Source organism: Mirounga angustirostris, unplaced genomic scaffold, assembly GCF_029215605.1.
Source record: "Mirounga angustirostris isolate CCGP_5_RB_7025 unplaced genomic scaffold, mMirAng1.0.hap1 SCAF_4, whole genome shotgun sequence".
Classification (NCBI taxonomy): Eukaryota; Metazoa; Chordata; class Mammalia; order Carnivora; family Phocidae; genus Mirounga; species Mirounga angustirostris.
In genome coordinates, this window is record NW_026991712.1 from 180,921,464 (window position 1) to 180,938,856 (window position 17,393).

General features: G+C 44.9%; 1 protein-coding gene across 6 annotated transcripts in view; it reads right to left on the reverse strand.

Moving 5' to 3' along the window:
• The window catches only part of VPS13D (vacuolar protein sorting 13 homolog D), a 246,078-nt gene that overhangs the window by 44,664 nt on the left and 184,021 nt on the right, over window positions 1–17,393 (reverse strand). For all 6 annotated transcript variants that reach the window (XM_045898674.3, XM_045898673.3, XM_045898671.3 and 3 more), the window contains 2 exons: window positions 5,350–5,482; window positions 2,442–2,637 (listed from right to left, as the gene is read on the reverse strand). In XM_045898674.3, the coding sequence (XP_045754630.1) occupies window positions 2,442–2,637; window positions 5,350–5,482 (329 nt within the window). The remainder of the gene's footprint in view (window positions 1–2,441; window positions 2,638–5,349; window positions 5,483–17,393) is intronic.

A 17,393-nucleotide genomic window follows, 5' to 3' on the forward strand; every position in this document is an offset into this window, starting at 1 on the left:
GTTCTTTTCTAACACATGGATGGTCATTAATAACCTACTTTGGGACCCAGACAAGTGGATGGAGGGAAACTGGTCAAAGTGTGTCAGAAGAAGCTGTAATGTCTTTTCAGTGCAATAAAGGGTAAAGGCCAAATCTCTTCGAGGCTCCCAATTAGACAGCCCAGCACATGCCCCACTCCCCTCTGGCAACTTTGGCCAGGGCTTTCCCACCAGTGGCTCCTCTGAGAACAGAGAGGGGATGCAGAAGCTTACTTGCCCCTCACTGAAGCTCCCAGGTCCCCAGGCCGATGACTAGCTGGCTGCTTCTCACTTACCACTGTAGCTTTTGTTTCTAGGAGTGAAGGGCAACAAAGAGAGCTATTTCAGGGAATTTGCAGCTAGACTTCAATTAGAATGCCTGATTACTGTTTGTTTTCAGGCAGGTTGCCTAGCCTCTCTGGACCCCTTTTACCTGGACTGTGATTCTCTCTTCCCTTCACCTGGCCAACCCCCACCATATGCTTCAGGTTTCATCCTAACTAGCACTTCCCAGGGGGCTCCATGGCGCAATGGATAGCACACTGGACTTCGGAACAGCACTTCCCCTGAAAAGCCTTTCGTGACCCCACTGACCACAGGTTAGCCAACCTCCTTCTCCCCTTTACTTTCTCCAATTACATGGTCTCACAGCACCCTGTAAATCTCCTGTGTCATTTATCACAATTTTAGCAAGTAATTATTACCCTAATAATTTGTTTTATGTTTGCTTCCCCACTGGACCAGGGGAAGAGCAGGGCCCTCTTTCTGCTAGATTCCCAACCCCGAGTCCTTAGAAAATTTTCAATCAATATTTACTGGCTAGAAATGACTGACTGACAGGTATACACCTGGTGACACGACTGGAACCTGCTATATCAGTGCAGGACAGCCCGTGAAACTGCAAGGATATCTTGCTTTCTGCAGCAACCGTTTTGTGCCTTTCTTATGCTCCTAAAAAGAAGGCAAAGCTTTATCAAGACTTCCAAACTGATACCGTAGAAACTTCAAGTCCTTTCTTTCTGGTCAATATCACTGAAGTTCCTAACAAAAGATGATACTTTAAAAATTAAACACATATACCTCAGACCCCTTTTGAAACAAATCACTCAATCCCTTGGCCACTCTGGGATTTTACAAATAAGGAGGCTTCTTTCGGAATTCTTAGGGGTCTCCTGCTTTACTCACGCATCGTTAGGTCTTATTGTCCTAACAGAATAGTGGAGGTGGACTTCTGGGGCTTCCAGCAGACACAGAAAAGCAAACTGGAAATGCTTTTGAAGCTTCCCTACTGCCCCTCCCCCCAACTTCATAAATGCTTCATTTATGAGACACTCAAGGATTGTCTCAGCCCTGTATCTGAGAATAGAACGTAACTTAAGTAAACTCTACAGATCCCTTTTTAAAAGGCAGCTGCTTCCAGATGGAAGACATTCTGGCAGAACATATGACATGGTCCCAGTCTATAATCTTAAGCATTTCCCCTGCAGTAATGTGTCATCGGTAAGGCCTCCTGGTGACAGACACATGGATTCATTTTAATTGGGGACGATTTCACTTCAAATCCTATTCAAGGGAGCAATAGGGTGTGGACAAGGCCCAGGCCCTAGACATTCTAAAAGGGCATGCTAATTCCCTCGGGGAATATCTCTTAACCAGGGAGCAGCAAAATCCTTCTGGGCTTAAGTGGCGTCCAGCTTGGCTGGGAACTGTAACATTCATTATACCCTTTGTTGATAAGATCCCCAATTAGTCACTCTGAAAAAGGAAGGCTCAAATAGGCTATTAACACAAAGAGCTATGTTAAAGTAGTTGGATTCTGTGGGCTGCAGAGCCATATGGGCTGCCCCCGATTTCCCTTCTCAGCTGGTAGCAAGGCAAGATGGCATCTCACAGCAGAACTGCCAACCTGCCTGGGGAATTCCTTCATGAGGCTGGGGGACTGGCCCGCACGTCCAAGTGGAAGGAGAACTAAGAAAGGACAGACTCACGTGGTGAACTGCAACTGCAGGGATTCTAGAACATGCCATGGAGCCTAGGAGCCAGACACAGCCTGCAGCCTGATAGTTTTCTTAATGTGCATGTGGGGGGCCTAGTTAGTTTGGTGATTTGTAAGGGTGTAATCCTATTTCTGACCCCTCTAATGAAGAAAAACAACATTTTATATATATATGAATTATAGACATAGATAAAGATAGGCAGATACAGATCTGGAAGAATTTATGCCAGATTTTTGTGCCTTATTTTCATGTATTTATATTAGGCAGGTCAGAAATTTTAGATACATGTATTCAAGTTTTAAAAAACGGCATCTTAAGGCAGAAAGTATACGATTAATCACATCAGCATAGATCAGGAGAGGCAGCAGACCTGGGCTGGAAATTGCAAAAGTGACTCCCCCCCTCCCCCCCCCAATGACCACTGACCTTGGGCCACTGAGCGTGGCTGTGTCTCTCACTGCCTGGGCTGTTTCTGATGCAAAATCCAGGGCGCCTGCCACTGGCTTGGTTACAGTGCCAACGAGCCCTTTCCCAAGGCCAGATATGAAACCGCTGACACCCCCTTCTGTTTTCACTCCTTCCACTGTTGAGGTGATCACACTGGTCAATCCACCAATGATACCTAGCAAAAGAGACAAGGGCTGTTGTAACCTGGCTGAGGACAAAAGCAAAAGCATTTAAAGCCGAACCCCATCAATTCCATGCACCTGGCAAGGTAACTTAGGGGCATTCTGTCAACCTCTTGATAGGCTACAGGAGGGCCAACTCTAGTTGGGGAACCGGCAGACTCAGATTTGCCCACTAAGTTTAGAGTCTGAGAATATATATTACATGTTAGTCTGAAGTGAAGTGTGTCCCAGTTTAAAAAAAATCAAAGACCACCTAAGAAGTTAACAGTGGCTACTTTCTAGTTCCTGAGTGTGGGAAGCACATGGGCAATCAGGAGACTATGCAGACAGTAGGACTAAATCAACAGACTAGCACATAGTGGCCCTTGGGGAAAGTTGGGGCCCCATAAAATACAAGGCAGAGAGAACTAAATACAGATCCTCGGTTTTCCGAGAACACTGTGTGACTGGCCAACACCACCACACATTTCAAATGGGGTAAAAGCTACTGCACACTTTGCTGAAATCAGGTTTAGGCAATCAGAGTAAGTCATGAGGCCTTGATGAAAGGCACCCCCCCCCCCAAAAAAAAGAAGCTGCCAAAACCAGCCGGGACTCTCCATGGAGTCTCTTCAAAAGACCATCCTAGGTCACAAAGACATTCCAAACGTTTTCAAAGTTGACAGCAATGACCTTAAAGAGCGTCAGAAGTGGCCAGAAGTTGGCAGAGGCTGGAGAGGACACAGGCATTACAGGGAAGAAGTGAGGCCCTGTCCGGGGAGCGTTTCCAGGATGTGTGCCAGGGACACTCACAGGATGTTTACCCTTTGACGGTGGGGGCATGAGGAAGCTCTCTAGACTCTTCATCTCTAGTGAGACAAATCGGTAAAGGAAATTCCTTGGGTGAGAACACACTAACAATCCACGTTTCTTTTGGATTCTGGGTCCACTTGCTCCAGTGAGGCCACAGCCCTCTCCCAACCTTTTGAACCAAGTTCACGGAGAGACAGACATTACTGAGCCTGGTGCAGCAAGGCCTGCAGAGAAAACTGGGCAGGACTCCCCATTTTTAAACCAAGAAGACTGAATGGATTCTGGTTCTTGTTATCTCCGAAGAATTTTTTCACTCCAGGCTACCACTCTCATGCCATCCAGAGCTTCATGCATCCTCCTTGGATGAGGCTACCTGTTCCTGGAGATGCTGCATGGATTGCATGAATGGTCCTCGGTTGGAAGGGATTTTGCAACCAACCTTGAACCATCATCCATTTTCTCAGCATACTCTTGTGTCCATTCAAAAAGTGAGGACACCTAGGCTTTCTCTCCATATTCCAAAGATGCGAGACAAACGAAGGCAATTATACACAGCAAAGCATTTTGTATTCATAAAAAAAAAAAAAACGGTCCCTCCTAGTCCCATGCACTATCATTACAGTTACTAGAAAGAATTATTAAATCTTTAACCCCAAATGGCTGCCCAACAATCAAATTTTTGAGTCCCTAAACAGATTAATTTCAGCCAAATTTTACTCCTAGCTTGATGTCTCCTTTGGGGCTGCTCCCTTTCCAGTAGGGCAGGCTTAGGAAAAGTAAAGGCATTTTGATCCAAAGCTCATCATTAGGAAAACTGATAAAAACCCTGCCCTAAACACTGTGTCCTAAGCATGAAGAGAAATAAAATTTTCTATTATCCATCTTCCTCCTTCTTCCAAATGTGGATAATCTGAACTTGGTCAGTCTTGATATGACTTCTGCTAGCTTCAGACTATTTCTAAGAATCTGGTACAAACCGTGCAATTTACTAAGCATTACTAAGCAGGAGCTATATGCCCGGTATCCCATGAGGCTCTGCCAGGAAAGCAAGGTACAAACAGCTGCCTAGATACACAACCCAGACTGCTACATGTGTTCTAATGGTCATTAATTCTACCTGGGGACAGTAGAGCTGGGCAAACATCATTTGAGTTGAAACCTCTAGGTTGAATAGGACTTTGATAGGCAGGGAAGTGAGGCAGGGAGGGGAGGGCAGAGGAACGTGAGTGAGCAAGGCCTTGGGAGTACGTCTGGGGAACAACCCACGGCTCTCGGTGGCTGAAATACAGTGTGGCTGGGCAGCAATGGTTGGAAAAGCTGGCTGGGTTTACATTTCCAAGGGCCCTGAATGCCACACTAAGAAGTTGAGAAAAACGCAACAAAAGGCAAATGAGTAGGAGTTAAAGCATTAAAGGTCAGAATTCAAACAAATTCAGAGACTTAATACATTCATGCCATCACCTATATCTCTTGGGCGCACGGATTGACAATCCCTTTGAATATGCATTTATACAAGACTCAAAAACATCTGGGCCACAAACCCGGCAGCCGGTTTCACATTTCAGTTGCCATGGAGGGAATGCTCAGTAAGCAGAAGGCAAGTCTTGAAGGAGCAGTTCCATATTTTCCATATTCTAAAAAGGGGTTCAACTGACTACACCTTATGACACTTTGGGAACAGAAGCCAGAGAAGAGGAAGGGATTGCAATGTGCACACCATTTTGAAAGTGAGTGAGGAGGTGTCATAGGCTGTAACATTTCAATTGCAAGGAGGATAAAATAAGAGAGCTTGGAAGGCTACCAAGCACACCAAGCTCCCCGGCCAGGATTTCTACTTGCAACTGGATGGGTGGAAAGGGACCTCGGAGGAACTGTGGAGGAAGAGTCAGTCTTCCGGATATCACGTGACTTACCATGAGCCAGGCCATGGATGCCGGCTACAAGGTGCTCCCCACTTGTAGCTGCATGGTATCTAATGTACTCCCGCTCTGACTGATGTCGATTGTCCATCGTCTTCCCTAAGCCATCTGATAATGTCCCTGCAAACTGGAATGAATAAAAAAACAGAAGGAAAAGAGTTTTAAGGCCTCAGCACTATTTTTGCTATTTTAATTATTTTAAATAAATACCTTGCCTTGCTCCTAGCTGGGATTCAGTAGACGCCAACTGAGAAAAGAGAGATATGTAATTGAATTACATATACTATATGCCCCAGGAGATTGGTTCTCAAGCACTGGACACATACGGATTATAGGACGCTTTACATTGGGGGACACAAGGTTTGCAAAACAACTAAATGTCCATAACGGCATCCGCTTTCCACAGTCCTCTGGCAATTTACTGAAAAACGTATCACAAAATGACTTGGGGGAGGAGAGGTAAGCGTTGGGGTTCTATCATGTTAAGGGCAGAGGCTCTTTGCTCTAAGAAATCAGTGTGATTCAAAATAGGAAATGTGGCAAATTGTTGCTTTAGGGATCAAAACTTTTAGAGACATCAATTGCCCTAAAGTAATGTCTTTTCTTTCACTTATTCAACAATTACCAGGTGCCTAGGTGCCCAGCCCCATTGACCCAAAGGAAAAATGAAGTATACGGAAAGGTTAACAGGTCAGGTCACCTTTCATATGAAATGGCAGACTTGAACTCATGACTTCCAATGTAAAATCCTCCCCCACAAATCAGAGAAAGATCTTATTTATCCTGGCATTCTTTTACCAGAGAAGCTGTCTCATCCATCAAAGCTGGATAAAAAGGACATAAAACTGTGTTTTGTCACAAGACAATCTGAAAAGGTTTAAAGTGACAGTTAATAAACCACAGGGTACTTATCCTCATCATTCAGGCATAAAGAGGAAAGGATATCAAATATATAATTAACCTTCTCGGGAAGGATCTACCAAAACAAGTGGTTTAAGTGCCAATGACCCAGGACTAACCTTTCAGAGAACTCACAGGAATGCTATTTAGATACAGAGCTCAGTGCGAAGATTCAAGGTGAACTGCCTGCCTTAAAGACCCAGTATACTGGGTAGCCTGGTCATTGGGGGGCCTGTTTCATACTGGTTTGGCAAGGGATTTTTTTTCCTTAGGATTTTATTTATTTGAGACAGACAGAGAAAGAGAGAGTGAGTGAGCATGCACGAGTGGGGAGGAGGGGCAGAGGGAGAGGGAGAAGCAGACTGCCCGCTGAGCAGGGAGCCCGCTGTGGGACTCAATCCCAGGACCCTGAGATCATGACCTGAGCTGAAGAGAGACGCTTAACCGACTGAGCCACCCAGGTGCCCCAGTGGATATTTTTACACCACCAGGCCTGAGGCTTCGTGACACGAGTGACAGGAGAAGGTGAGTTCTGGGCACAGGAGAGGGACTAGAGGAAGAACCAGCGATTCCAGGTGAAGCAATGGTTTCTGGAGCAAGAGATGGGAACACTCATTCCTTCTACTCAGTCCAAATGCTTTTATGATCTAGGGCAGCGATCACTGACCTTTCTAGAGATGCAATCCCTATCATTATTTCTTTTGGCCTTGCCTTCCCAGTCACTGTGTCTAATTGGAGAACTAAAGTTAATGAAAATTAATCTTACAATTGCATTTAGGTTGGAGACAGCACGGCATGTCGCAAAGCCAGCACTGTGAATCACCAAGTGGGGCTTTGGTCAGGGATCCCGTCTGAGAGCCACTGCAGGCCATGAGTTTGGGCATCTGACCAGACCAGACTCTGGTCCTCCCTCAACTATTCCAGCGCTACAGGATCCTGAGCAAGGTGCCCTACCGCTAAGCCTCCCTGTCGGCATGTGGAGAATGACAACAGCACCAACACTGTGTGGCTGGATGAATCAGTGAAGAGTGGCTCAGGGTATGGAATCCAGTGAGCATTCTTACTGTTATTATTAGTCAGCTGCTAGTCCAAGGAGGAACATCCGGCACCACAAAGAAAGCCTTTCAAAGGTTTAGAATTATGGTCATTTGCACTAGGCTTTTACATAAACAAAAACAGAAACCCAAACCAAACCCCCCTCTTCCCAGCAGATAAACCCCGGCCTCCAGAATGAGTTTCTGGAGTGGTACCATCTATAAAATTAGAGTGTTGGACTTGGTGGTTTCCAAAATCCTTCCCAGCTTTGACAGCATGTGATGTATGATCCAAGTTAGAACGTCTTTATTAAGCACTCACTGTGGGCCCAGCACAGATTGAGGTACTGCTGAGGACACATAGCAGCCTTGGACCTACTGTCCAGGATGACAGTCTCACTGGGAAGGTAACAGTCCCCGACATGAAACAGGCAGCAACGAGAGCCTGGAACGCAAACTGAAAACACTTGTGAATCAAGGGAGAAGAGGAAAATGTGATCCTTGTTTTGGAAAGGGTCAAAAGAACGAGTCCCTGCTACGTTCTGGAATTATGGTGGCTGCCAGCGTTCTCCACTCGGGGTCTGGACACAAATGCCTCTCCGTGACTAATGTCACAGAAAAGGTGAGGCAGCGGTGGGTGAGAGAGCTGTCCCCAGAGGCGCGCTGTCTCCACGTGAAGAGGCCCAGCGCCAGCCACGCTGTGTCCAGTGTCTCACTCGGGCCCTTCCCACCTCCTCAAACTCTTCATTTTCCTTGAAAAGAGGTCTTTCCTTGGAAAAGATAGTAAGTTAAGGTCCTGTCTACCAATTTCCGGCAGCTGACTAGGAAGAAATGAAAAGTCCTATAATACTTTTCCCCTTAAGAGAATATGGGAGAATAAAATAAGAATAATCTTATTTTTAAAAGAATAACTGCCTAAAACCACCCCCTCTCCTTCAACACCCCCCACCCCCCATCAATAAAACAAGTTCAATCCCCAAGGTTTAGGAGTCAGCCTATGCCAAGAGCTTCACTGCCAACTGATTCTGCTACAGGACCCTCGGCTCCCCCAGCACCGACTGGTCCTGGACGTTCTCTGTACAAAAACACCACGCTGACGTCAGGAGGATAGGGTACGATGACCTAAGAGATCACACACCCCTCTAAATGCTGGATCCTGCTATGTGCTTCTCAGCTGCAGGAAGGTGCCCACAGCTACTCAACTCACCCTAGGACTTCTGTCTGAATTCTCACTGCCCTGTGGACAAAAAAACTATTCACCCAAGCCAGCTGGATTTGTCCTTTGTCACTTGTGAGTAAACATAAAGGATACAAAGATATTATTAACAGGAAACTATTACCGAAGCCTTCACCCCTATAACTGTGACTTTGAGAACTCAGGAAATGGGAAGATGTTGAAATCCGTGATCCAGCCAAACCCGTACTGATTTGAGGTTAATCAGATTTTACGGGGAGAGACGCTTTATAGGAACTAATCTGAAATCAGTGAGATGAAGGGTTCCGTGGTCAAAGAGGCTGGGCCCTGGGCCAGTCCCCTGGGCTTCTGAGTATGAATCCAGGGCACCGAAAGCTTGGGGCCTTCCCTCACTGTGGGAGCACTTAGTCATACTTAATTCCAACTCTCATTCCCCACCTCAGTGGGAAAATACACACCCCGTATCTTATTTCTCCCTCAAAGATAGGGTAAGCACGTGGGCCGGAGAGGGCGGTGATTCCAGTAAGCACTCTGTATGGGTGCCCTCTGGCACTGGTCTTCTCTGAGGCGGGGAGGTGTTATTTCACCCAGGACCTTGAGTTAGAACACTATAATCAAGCCAGAGCAGAGGTATCCATGAGAGCCACAATGCCATGTGGGAGTGACCGGGGCAGGACATCCTTTACCACCCCATCCCCAGTTCTGTCTATGTATTGTATGTTATTTTTTAAAGATTTGTTTATTTTGAGAGAGAGAGAAAGAGCAGGGGGAGGGGCGGAGGGAGAGAATCTTTCAAGCAGACTCCCTGATGAGCGAGGAGCCTGACACGAGGCTCGATCCCACAACCTATGAGATCATGACCTGAGCCGAAACCAAGAGTTGAATGCTCCACCGACTGAGCCACCCAGGCATCCCTGCCCATGTGCTTAAAAAAAAAAAAAAAAAAGCCAAATGCATCAAAATTCAAATTCATTTTGAGCTTTTTTCAGAGCAGATGCTCTTTGGCATGCTCATGAATATCAAAATGGGGAATGAAGCTCGGGGACAGATATTCAGGTAAGGGGAAAACTAATCTCAAGGCAGTGGGGGAAAGGCTGAAAATCATAAGGATATGAGCAAGCACAATCCAGCTATGCATCAACCCAACAATCAATCAAACATGTGAGCAACATGGACTGTGTGCCAGGCTAGCAAATGAGAACCCTTAGCCAGAGATGGTTTCTGCCTCCTGCCTTCAAGGACCTCAGTCAGGAGGTCCGTATCCGGCATAATGGAAAGACCTTCACACCTGACTTCAGATTCAGGCTGTGACACTTAATAGCTGTGAGATCACGGACAAGGAACTTCACCTCTGTGAGCCTGTTTCCTCATCTTCAAAATGGGGATGAGAATATCCACCTACAAGGATGCCATAAGGACTAGAGAGTACGTGTGAAGCACTTAGCACAGAGCCTGATACATATGAGGCATCCAATGAAAACAGTATTGAGTTATCTGAACTTCAATTTCTTCACATGCCAAATGGGAATAATCAGGTTCCGAGGGGCTGTTGGGAGGATGACATGAGATGGTGTGCGTGCAGAACGCCTAGCAGATGGATGCTCAGAGAAGCGGCAGCTATCTGCAGAAGGCCATGGAAGCACAGGACAGACATCGGGCGCCAGGCTTGAGCACGGGGAAAGGACTAGCACCTGGAGGGTAATTTGCAGATAATCTGTAACTGTCCTCAGTAAAAACAATACCTGGACACCAGAAGGAGCATTTGTGGAGACTTTAGTCAACAGAACTCATTTTGTAGCAATTTTAAGTCCACAAAAAACTTAAGACTTCGAAAGTTTCCAAGGAACAGAACGTCCTTCAGAAAACCTGCTATTAACACTTGCAAAGACAACACTGATTTCCCCCTTCTTCCACTGAAGGAAGCTTTAGCACACACCACACTTGTGAATTCTGGCCGCAGTCCAAAGTTATTAATTTCTAGAAAGCCCTATTTTCAGCAAGGGGGTAAAAGTCTCAGAAGCACTTCAAGCTGCCAGCTCCATGGCACACCTGATGCACACTGTCAATACCCCACCTTCCAAAAAGAATCCCATTGTCCATCGAAACAGAGCTCCTACGAATTAGCCTGGGTTTGGGGCCAGGCTCGGGGTAGTTGATTTTATAAAACTGAAATTCAAGTATGCTGGAATGATGCAAGAGAAAAAATTCACACTGTGTCCCTCTGTTCTGTTCGATCAGTTTTCCTGACCCTTTTATGATATTCAGCAAGCATGGGATGCCAGAGATATTTGGCCAGTGTAACAGGAGCCTGGGCTTGAATTTCTCCCCCTTCTCTGGGGTTCTTCTTTCACAGTTATTTACCTAATGGAAATTTCCTCTTTAATATCCTTGCTCCATTGAGTAATGCTGGAGACAGTACCTTTCTTGTCACCAGGGCAAATCATGGCCGCCTCTGACAGGAAAGGGAGAGAAGTGGCAGGGCTCTGCGGTGTGAGGGGGTCTTATGTTCTCCCACCCAGAAAGTTGTTCCGCTGCGAGTCTCCGCTACGAGCACAGCTCCGATTCCGGGCAGCGCTGCCAACGATCTGCTAAGCTGGAGCAGGTCCGCTCGGAAAGCCCAGCAGTACACACTGTGCCTGTAAGGTTGACGTGAATGTGTATCCTGGTGGCAGGACCCTCCCGAGCCTCAGTTTACCCGTCTGCAAAAAACCAGACTCTAAAGGGTTGCTTTCAGGGGTTACAGAGATAATGCAAAATGCCCAGTCCGGTGTCTGGCACCAGGGGGAGGAGGGGGCACTGATTTTTACACGTCTCTTCAAAGTGGTCTGGAGGCTTAAACTTGAGAGTCCTCTCCAACTCTGCTAGTATACGAGTAGAAAATGCCCTTTAAGTCACATAAGACCTAAGTCACTTCACAACGAAGGTCTTCACCACTTCACTCTGATTCACATTGTTAAATAGCCACAGTCAAAAACAATTCTCAGTGTGAGTTTTGCCTTGACGTTGAAAACCCCTTTTGTGATCCTTGTAAGGAGAGAAGAGTTAAAGACGCCCGGGATCTAGCCAGCAACAGGATCTGTCACTGACACATGGCAAACCAAACAGCGAGTCCTCACTCAGCCAGATGCTGAAGGGGGCAGGAGAAAAGAGAGAGAGAAGGAGACAGAAGGAGAGAGAGAGAGAATGAGAGAAAGAAAAGAAAGAAAGACATGGAACAAGTTGAGATTTGGCAAGAAAGAGGCATTTTTGGACCCCAGACCTCTATCCACTAGAAGTGGGACAGGTTTGTCTGTTTTCAGTTCTATTTGGTTATGATTATGTATAGCCCTTAAGGCAAAGAGAGAAAGGGGAAAGAATCCAAGAAAGAGACCCTGCATAAGAATAATACAGACATCGGCCATAGCAACTTCTTTCAAGATACATCTCCAAAAGCTAGTGAAACAAAAGCAAAAATGAACTTTTGGGACTTCATCAAGATAAAAAGCTTCCGCACAGCAAAGGAAACCGTCAACAAAACAAAGAGGCAACCCACAGAAAAGGAAAAGAGATTTGCAAATGACACTACAGATAAAGGGCTGGTGTCCAAGATCTATAAAGAACTTCTGAAACTCAACACCCAAAAAACAAATAATCAAGTCAAAAAATGGGCAGAAGACATGAACAGACACTTCTCAAAAGAAGACATACAAACGGCTAACACATGAAAAAATGTTCATCATCATTAGCCATCAGGGAAATTCAAATCAAAACCACATTGAGATACCACCTTACACCAGTTAGAATGGCAAAAATTGACAGGGCAAGAAACAACAAATGTTGGAGAGGCTGTGGATAAAGGGGAACCCTCTTACACTGTTGGTGGGAATGCAAATTGGTACAGCCACTTTGGAACAGTGTGGAGGTGCCTCAAAAAATTAAAAATAGAGCTACCCTATGACCCAGCAATTGCACTTCTGGGTATTTACCCCAAAGACACAGATGTAGTGAAAAGAAGGGCCATATGAACCCCAATGTTCATAGCAGCAATGTCCGCAATAGCCAAACTGTGGAAAGAGCCGAGATGCCCTTCAACAGAGGAATGGATAAAGAAGATGTGGTCCATATATACAATGGAATATTACTCAGCCATCAGAAAGGATGAATACCCAACTTTTACATCAACATGGATGGGACTGGAGGAGATTATGCTAAGTGAAATAAGTCAAGCAGAGAAAGTCAATTATCATATGGTTTCACTTATTTGTGGAACATAAGGAACAGCCTGGAGGACATTAGGAGAAGGAAGGGAAAAATGAAGGGGGGGAAATCAGAGGGAGAGATGAACCATGAGAGACTATGGACTCTGAGAAACAAACTGTGGGTTTCAGAGGGGAGGGGGCTGGGGGGATGGGTTAGCCCAGTGGTGGGTATTAAGGAGGGCACGTACTGCATGGAGCACTGGGTGTTACACGAAAACAATCGTGGATCACCACATCAAAAACTAATGATGTACTGTCTGGTGATTAACACAACATAATAAAATTTAAAAAAATTTTTAAAATCCATATTCCCATAAAACTTAAAAAAAAAAGAATAATACAGATACTTTTTTTTAAAGCTAGGACTGACATTCTACTTCAGTAACATGCCTGAGCCAATGACCTTGCTTTTTTTGGCGGGGGGGGGGGGGAGGGGGGAGAGGTCTCTGGAGATGTAAAAGCCCTCCTACCCTAAGACCTACACTGTGTTGCTATTTCACGGATAAACACTTATCAGGCAACAGACACTCCTTTTCAGTTAAGAAACAAAGTTATCCAAAGCCACCCAGAATTATCTCAGTACGCAAGGTCTAAACATAAGCAACAAAGTCAGACCTCAAGATTGTCCTGGTTCCTAACTAGCCCAAGACACACGCCTGCTGAATTGGCAAGTCTCTTGCTATTCTGCAACTCTGACCCAGTTGTGAACTCAGATGTTGTTTCAGATTAATCTAGAAGCTCAGAGTGGTTTGAGGCACTCTCCTAAAAAGGTTTTGCCTTTTCTTTAAAAAGGACTGGTGGGGTTGGCTTAAGGCCAAATGCATAGGCATAAGCAGCACACACGGGGGGTATTAGGAAGGCTGATTTGCAACAACAGACAACGTGCCACGGCTTAGTCACATTCAATTTTCCTTATTTTTCCTACACCAAGTGTAAAGAATCATGTGGGCAGGATGAATCTTTCGACCCAGCTGTGGGAGGGGATGATGTCCTACTTTTAGCCCTTCATCAGCTTCAGGATAAGCTTTTCCCCAGAAGGGGTAGGGGATGGAGTTGAGGGTGCCAGGATTCCCACTCACCTACTGCTGAAAACCCCCCGAAGCACCCGGGAGAAGTCGAAGGTAGGTTTCCATACTGTTGGTGCTAGTCAAGGGGAATAGGTCTGCCCAACCCCATGAGTGACCTCCAGTCTTGCCATCCTAACAAGATTATTCAATATGCCCAAATGGCCAATGCCTCAGTACTGAACCAGGAGACAGATTATGTTGTAGGGGGAAAAAAAATCCCTCTGAGGTGGTCACAGCATAATGCCTGACTTTGCAGATACATGATTTCAACTCTAGGGAAGCACACAGGCTTTGAAAAGCCAGGCGTCCTGATCCCAACTCTGTCACCAGTATCAGCTGGGTGATCGTGAGCAAAACACACTCTTCAGGGATCAGTATCTTCATCTATAAAACAGGAAGAACACTACCCACAGAGTCACTGGGGTAATCCAAAGAGACCTTGGTTTTAAAAGTACTTGGGGGGAAAAAAACACAAAGCAATGTGTAAATGCTGAGGGTTATTACTGCAAATCCTTTTCTTTCTTCTAGTGAGTGCTCTGCTCCCCCTTTTACCCCAACTGAATCCTGCCTATCTCATCCTGTACTACAGGAACCACCTTATACCTGTTCTGGAACAAAGGAAAGCATAAAGAAGTCGATTATAAATAGACTGAAATCTCAAAATACAGGAATTAGAAATGGAATTGGAACATTTCACAATAGAAAAGAAGCTCAAGCTTATCTCATTCCTAGTCATAAAGGACTTCATTCTTGTAAAGTACTTTGTATTTCAAATAAATAGATATAATTCTCTTTGATGCCGAAAGTCTGGGAAGGAAGGGGATGGGTGACACCATAAAGAACAATGTAGATGCTAGACACCAGAATAAGCTGGGCTTCTTACTGAAAAAGTCAGAGAAGCTTCAAGAGTTTGAAATATCTTGATGAGGTTTTTAAAGAAAGAACGTGGTCTCCAACTGATTTCTTCAAATAAATGAAGTTTTAAATGGGTATGCAGCAGAATAGGTAAAGGAAAACCTCCAACTGCTGAAGACCATAGCATAACTTTTGGAATTTTAAACATGGACCAACAATGTTTACTATGCATCAGGCATTGTTCTAAGGGCTGGCCACCTTACAATCATTTATTAGTTTAATCCACACAACAGCCCTATGAGGTAGGCTCTATTATTATTCCCATTGTACAGATGAAACTGGAAAGACCATGATCATCTGCAACAAAAGTCTGCTAAGAATCTACCTACATTTGATACTGGGTCATCTATGGAGAGAACCCAACCATGATTTTTGTTATTCCCTCCGTGGAAAATTCCTTCCTGAATGCCAGTGAAAATCGCACAGATATGCCAAGGAGACATTTTTCCTTTCCTAAGCAGTGGTGGTGACAGATGAAGGAAGCGAAAAGAAGTATATAAATAATAAAGTTTCAGAAAATTACATGCAAATCCCTGAACAAGAAAGTCAGGCTCCAATCTCCTTCCTTGACCAATATATCCCAACTCAGACACTCTGCCCCCTTCCATCACCCATTCTTTGCCCTATGCCATGTAGTCTTTGAAAGCAGAAAGAATCTACTTCCTCCTTTCCCCAAAACCATCACTCTCACATGTGAAATGGGCCCCAGAGAAGGACGAAGTCTTGTAAACGTCCATTACATGGATCACGTTACACCATGTCAGATCACGGTACTAGAGTGCACCATTTACAGCTGGGAAGAAAGATGGAAGGCAAGCTAGGGTGAGGACTGGGACCAGTGATTTCAAGAGCTCCTGCTTGCACAGAAGAGGTCTGCTCTACCATCCCAGCTTCTTACAAAAGGATTTGCTCAACTCAAAGATTTGCCTTTTCAGAGCTGGTCTGGTGAAGCAAATCTAACTACAGAAAAAGACGACTGCTCCAGGAAGGACTATTTCATGTACCAGTAACTGACATGTGTGGAGATACAAATTCAAGGGGGAGGGGATGAAAGCAAAAGAGAGCTGAGGGGAGAGAATAAGCATCCAGCCATGCTCCTGGATAAGAAACGGTCCTGAAAGTGTGTCCAGTTCAGTCTGCATCCATCTTCTGTCTATCTGGGCACTCCAATGCTTCTCCCAACAGCCCCACCCATCTAAGAGTCACCTAGCATCCACAGTGGAAACTAAGGCACTACTGTTTCTTATAACCACCAAACATTTTATGGGTGTGGGTGGGGTAGAGCCTGCATTTGGGGAAAGCTAGAGATACAAACACCAACACCTTACTTGTTAGGAAGTTATTCATCAGCAAGTGTGATGAACGTGAGAGAAGAGAAGACTGCAGATTCAGAACTGGTATTTGGCACCTGGGAGAACAAGGGAAGGTGAGCCTCTCTTTTTGGGGTTAGGATAAGAATTGGAGGCAGCTCAGCTCCAAGGCACTTAAGTCCTGTCTCATTTCTCCTGAGATCTGGCTTACTCCTAAGCTCAAAGGAAAGGCCAAAAGAAGGTTCTTTTTCTTTCTTTCCTTTCCTTTCCTTTCCTTTCCTTTTCCTTCCTTCCTTCCTTCCTTTCTCTTTCTTTCTTTCTTTCTTTCTTTCTTTCTTTCTTTCTTTCTTTCTTTCTTTCTTTCTTTTCTTTCTTTTTCTTTCTTTCTTTCTTTCTCTCTCTCTCTCTCTCTTTCAGGGAGGAGGGGCAGGGGGAAAAGGGAAAAGAGAATCTTAAGCAGGCTCCCTGTTGGGCAGGGCTCGATCTCACGATTCTGAGATCGTGACCTGAGCTGAAATCAAGAGTCAGACGCTTAACTGACTGAACCACCTGGGCGTGTCCCAAAGGTTCTTTTAAAAACCGACTCAAATGTTCCCAAAGCCTCAGATGGGCTAAAATAAAAATAAAATGACAGTTTAGCGATTTCTCAACAGCTCCTAAGAAACCTTCGCTCTTCGCCTGTCCCCTGGATTCCTTAGTGGCCTTTCCATAGGGCATTCTTCCCTCCGCTGTCTCTCAGCCCCACAAAGGCTGAACTGGGAGAGGACATTCAGACTTCACACCCATCTACGTCCTATAGATCTGGGGTTTTTAAAGCCTGTTGAATTAGCTGTTTCCAGGTTAACAGATTTCAGGCCTGAAAAACAAGTCTTGGAATGAGGAAGAAAACCCAATCCATTTAACTCAACAGTGGAAAAAGGGGATGTGATCAGAGAGGCTCCAAAAGTACTAGTATTTTTAGCATATTCTATTCTATTAGTATAATATTCTATTATTACATTCTATCATTTAAGCTGAATGGTAGGCCCTGGTATTCATTTGATTGTCCTTTAAGCTGTCCATACACTGTATAATACTCTACCTATCGACTCGTCCATAATTAAAAAAAAAATGTTTACGGCACTTGTTTTCTAAATATGTGACCAAGGGCAGAATTCATTTTTAAAAATAAAAATTAACTTCATAAAAATCATGCCTGTATCTGAAATACTACCATATTCAAAAACATCATGAACCGAATGTTTTCTAAATCTTGGGAAGCAGGCAGGAAAAGAGGAAAAAAGGAAGCCAACAAATTACCTAAGGGGGAAAAAATTAAAGATAACTTGGAAACCTATTTATTAGAATCTTGTAGAAAACTTCTCCTTGCCATGATAGAG